Here is a 4,414-nt window from a genome sequence, read left to right as displayed (position 1 = left end):
CGAGACCAGCCGGGGCAACGTAGCGAGACGCCCCCCCCTTACAAAAAAAGTGTCCAAAGTCCGGAGCCGGCGGCGTGCGCCCGGTGAGTCCCAGCTGCTCGGGACGTTGAGGAGGGAGATTCGCCTGAGCAAGAGCGAGCTATGACAGCGCCGCTGCCCTCCAAAAAAGAAAGAAAGAGGCCCCTCCAACCCCGTTTCTCCGCGAAGATTATCCAGCCCTCCCCCTTGCACCAATACATAGGTGGAGTAGACGTCTTCAGATTATTTATTCATTCAGCAGTCATTCCACAGTGAAATGAACATAGTCCAATAACAAATATTTTGTAGAGAAGTGGACATATTTCAACCCAGCCGCAAACTCCGTGTGGCTCACTCCACCTTCTGCCCCTCCAGAGAGCCTTGGAGAGTGCTTCTGGGGCGTGGGGAAGGGACGAAATGGGTGGAAGCCAGGGTCCGAAGGGCAAGACGCCTCCCTTCTCAGGGAAGCAAAAATGGCCCCTGGCCGCCCCTGGCATGTGCCCTTCTAACTCTGCTGCTCTCCGACTGAGCCTGCAGTCCCACGCTTATGGGGAGAGCGGCCTTGAAGTCTGGAGGGGCGACGAGACAGTTGGGGGAAACTGCTTGGCGTCCAGCTTGTCTTTGTACTGAAGCTCGGGGGTGGCCAGACGCTCGCACTCTTCCTGGTCTTGGGGACTCAGTCCGCTCCGCAGTACGTAGCCCAAAACCTTAGCTGACCCAAACTGGAAGGGGCGGAACCGACGGTCGGTGACGAATTTGGGGTCTAAAGCCTCACCCCCTACCAGACAGTGTTTAGCCCGGGCCTCTCGGCGAGCCCGGAGTTCGGCCACAGCACTCTCCAGCCGGCCCTGGCCGTATTGCTCGATCCGTGCCCACAGGCTGCGGTTGAAGTGGACGTAGAGAGCCCAGTCCAGGTTGTTCCAGGCCCGGGCCCGGGCCGTCAGCTGCCAGTCCTCAGCGGTCAGTCCGCGGTTGCTGACGGTGCTGAGGCCCTGCTCACCTCCTGCCTGGGCGTTATGCATGAAGCCCACCACGTCATCGAGGCCCCAGCACAGGGCATCCGCCAGCAGAACCAATGACTCATCAAAGTACTCTGCCACCAAGACCAGGTCAAAGATGGAGTCCAGCCAGGCCAGACCCCACTGGATGAGGGGTGACGACCCCAGATCTAAAGAGGCAGGGCTGGATGTCTGGCCGTGGCCAACAGGAACAGCGGAAGCAGGGTGGAAGACAGCGCTGGGATCTAGGGTTTGGGCCCGAGGGCCAGCGCCAGAAGGCAAGACGCGAAACTGGGTGGAGTGGGGGTCTCTGGGGAGATAAAGACTCCTTCTCTTGGCCTTCACCTCGGGGGGGAAGGGAAGGCCAAAGTCAAACCACAATAAGTTGCGGGCATAGTGGTCTCCACGGGCCCCAGGCCGATAGAAGGCTCGAGGATTGGCCAGGAAGGCAGCCAGGGACGGTGACTTGCGGAAGGCCGACGAAGTGGATTTGTAGTAGGAGAAGGCAGAGCGGGCCAGAGCCGCCGGGTCTCGGACAATGGAAAAGAAGAAGCTGTCAGAAGGCATGACCTGAAGTACCTGCAGAGGAGAGAAGACAGACGTGGGGGAAAGAACTGGGTGGGGAGGCCAGGCACGGTGCCTCAAGCCTGTCATCCCAGCACTTTGGGAGGCTGAGGCGAGAGGATTGCCTGGCCTCAGGGATTCGAGAGCAGCCTGGGCAACTGGGTGGGACCTCTTCTATACAATAAATCAAAAAATGAGCCGGGCCTGGTAGCACGCACCTGTGGTTCCAGCTACTTGGAAGGCTGAGGTGGAAGGATCGCCGGAGCCCAGCAGGTCGAGGCTGCAGTGGCAGTGGCTGTGAGCGTGCCACTGCACTCCAGCTGGGGCGACAGAGTGAGACTCCAACTCAAAAAAAAAAAAAAAGAAAAAGAACTGGGCAGCTGGGCTGGGGAGAAAGCAAGCGCAAGCCTGCTGAGCCCTGGTCTTCTCAAGCCGCCTCATCTAGCTCTGCTAGGAATCTCCGGTTCCTTCACTTGCAGGGCAAGTTATTTAACATTTATAAGACTCAATTTGCTTATCTGCAAAAATGGGGATTGTCACCTCCCCGAGCGATTGTGAAAGACACATGAGATAAAGGATATGAAGAAACTGGAGCATGGGAAGCTCCTGGAGAACATTTATTTCTTTGGGTCTTTCTGCCTGCCTTTCCGTAAAACCTCTAGGAACCAAACTCTGCTCATTTCTCTAACGAAAAGATTCTGGGGATTCTTGGTCACAGCTGGTCCTAGGTCTCCTTAGGGTGGGGGTTAGGACAGGGTCACTGGCAGCAGAGTGAGGAAAAGGGGCAACGATAATGCCATCTTGGGTCTAGGCAGCAAGTGGGCAGGCCGGGCCCAGGATGGCTGAAGGGCAAGGTGCTTCGGAGGCTCCAGGACATCGCAGAGGGCAAAAGGCACCCTAGACTGGGGTGCTGAGGTGCCCTGGCTGCTTATTGGGGTAGCACCTGAGGGCTGGGGCATGTGATTCCACATGTCAGCAGGAAGGAAGGGGGGAATCAGGCAGTGCCAAACGCTAGCATGGCCCTGCAGGCTGATCCACGTCAGCATCTGATTCCCGGACTCTCTGAAGGGCTTCTGCCCCTGAAAGTGACTTCCATCGTTGACTCTGACCTCTCCCTGGCCTGATGTTCTCCTGTCTGCAAATACAGCAGCAGGTGGGCAGAGCCCGTGAACGGCCTCTTGGAAGGCAGAGGGCAAAGTGAAAAGAACAATCCTTAGCATCGGAGGGACCTGGAATAAACTCGCAGTTCTGCCATTTACTAATTGCGTGACTTTGGGCAGACTGAACTCAGGGTCTTCGTTGCTCCGTCTAGAAATCTGGGTTAGCACCTGCCTCGAAGAACGTGGAGGCACCTGGATCGTGGTGGGTGTTGGATGCATGGTGGTGACGACGAAGGTCATCATCCTGGCCTCAAACATCACTGCCGTCACCTTGCTCTCAGCAGTGACCCTCGCTGCCCCTCAAAGCACACCTATGCTCCTTAGCTGCCACCTTCAGCTCCAGCTTCCTCAAGGGTGTTTTTGCAGCCCCTGCTGAAGTTGTACCTCTGACCCACACATTCCTCCTCTGACACACACACACGCCCTACCAGTTCTTGCTGATGCTTTGCTCCCCCTGAGAATGCCGGATGTTCTTACCACAAAGCCGTGTCCACTTTTCCCTTAAGACTCCCCTCTCCAGAAAGCCCCACCTCTTTTGATGAACCCTATCCCCACCATTTCAGATGCAAACACACATATGGAAGAGGCCTTGGGAGTGTATGTACTTGGGTTCAAATCCTAGCTCTGCTGTTTTCTTTTCTTTTTCTTCCTTCCTTCCTTCCTTCCTTCCTTCTCCCTTTTCTTCCTTTTCTTTTGGTCAGAGTCTCACTCCATCACCCAGGCTGGATGGAGTACAGTGGTGCAATCACAACTTGCCACAGCCTTGACCTCCTGGGCTCAGGTGATCCTTCTGCCTCAGTCTCCTCAGTAGCTGGGACCACAGGCATGCACCACAACGCCCGGCTGTTCTTTTCTTTTTGATATTGTTGTAGAGACGAGGTTCTGCTATGTTTCCCAGGCGGGCCTCAAACTCCTGGGCTCATGCAATCCTCCCATCTCCATCTCCCAAAGTGCTGAGATTACAGGCATGAGCCACCTCACCCGGCCCGTGTCACTTCCTCTCTCTTAAAGGAGACCAGTCACTCAGCCTCTCTGAGACTCAAGCCCCCCACATGTATCATGAAGACACGATGCCTTCCTGGCAAGGCAATGGTAAGATTAGTACTCGGTCTCAGTAAATATTCAGTGAAGGTTAGTTCCTTCCTCGTGTGTTTCTACTTGCAAATTGACTGTTTTCCTACAAGAGCTCTCGAGTTCAAGCATGTTTCTGCATGAGCATGTTGAGTGCATATGCGGGTCTCCCACATTAGAACTGAGGCTCCTGGAAAATGTGACAGACGTGGCGAAGGGAATAAGAGGAAAACAAGTCAGAAGGCAGTGGCAGAGCAGGGCCCCTGGTCGTGGCCGTGGAAGCGAGACCGAGAAGGGCCAGGGACACCTGGAGGGAGAGTTGGGGGCATCGGAGCTGGCAGGGCACTGACCCTCGAGAAATAAAGTGGTCAAAAAAAGACTGGAGGAAGTCCCGTGTGGGAGAGAGCAGAGCTCAGCTCCCAGAAACTACTGGGGAAGGGACACCTGCGAGAGGGCAGCAGGAAGGCCCGCCTCCGTGGCCCTCGTGTCCGGCTTTTGGGTGCGATGATGCCCGAGACCCCTCAGGCCTGGGCCCCCTCCCCTGGTAGCCTGAGCCTCAGGCCAGAGCCCCTCTCTTTCCAATCCCACCCACCCCCGCTTCAC

The 4,414-nt window shown here is 56.3% G+C and overlaps 1 protein-coding gene across 1 annotated transcript in view; it reads right to left on the bottom strand.

Moving 5' to 3' along the window:
* Positions 1-462: 462 nt before the first annotated feature.
* The window catches only part of GAL3ST4 (galactose-3-O-sulfotransferase 4), a 4,718-nt gene continuing 766 nt past the window's right edge, over positions 463-4,414 (bottom strand). The window contains exon 3 of the mRNA XM_008062648.2: positions 463-1,595. Within this exon, the coding sequence (XP_008060839.1) occupies positions 564-1,595 (1,032 nt within the window). The 3' untranslated portion in view covers positions 463-563. The remainder of the gene's footprint in view (positions 1,596-4,414) is intronic.

Source organism: Carlito syrichta, unplaced genomic scaffold, assembly GCF_000164805.1.
Source record: "Carlito syrichta isolate Samal-C Ts95f unplaced genomic scaffold, Tarsius_syrichta-2.0.1 Scaffold305785, whole genome shotgun sequence".
NCBI classification, from domain to species: Eukaryota; Metazoa; Chordata; class Mammalia; order Primates; family Tarsiidae; genus Carlito; species Carlito syrichta.
This window is presented reverse-complemented; position numbering and strand designations above follow the sequence as displayed.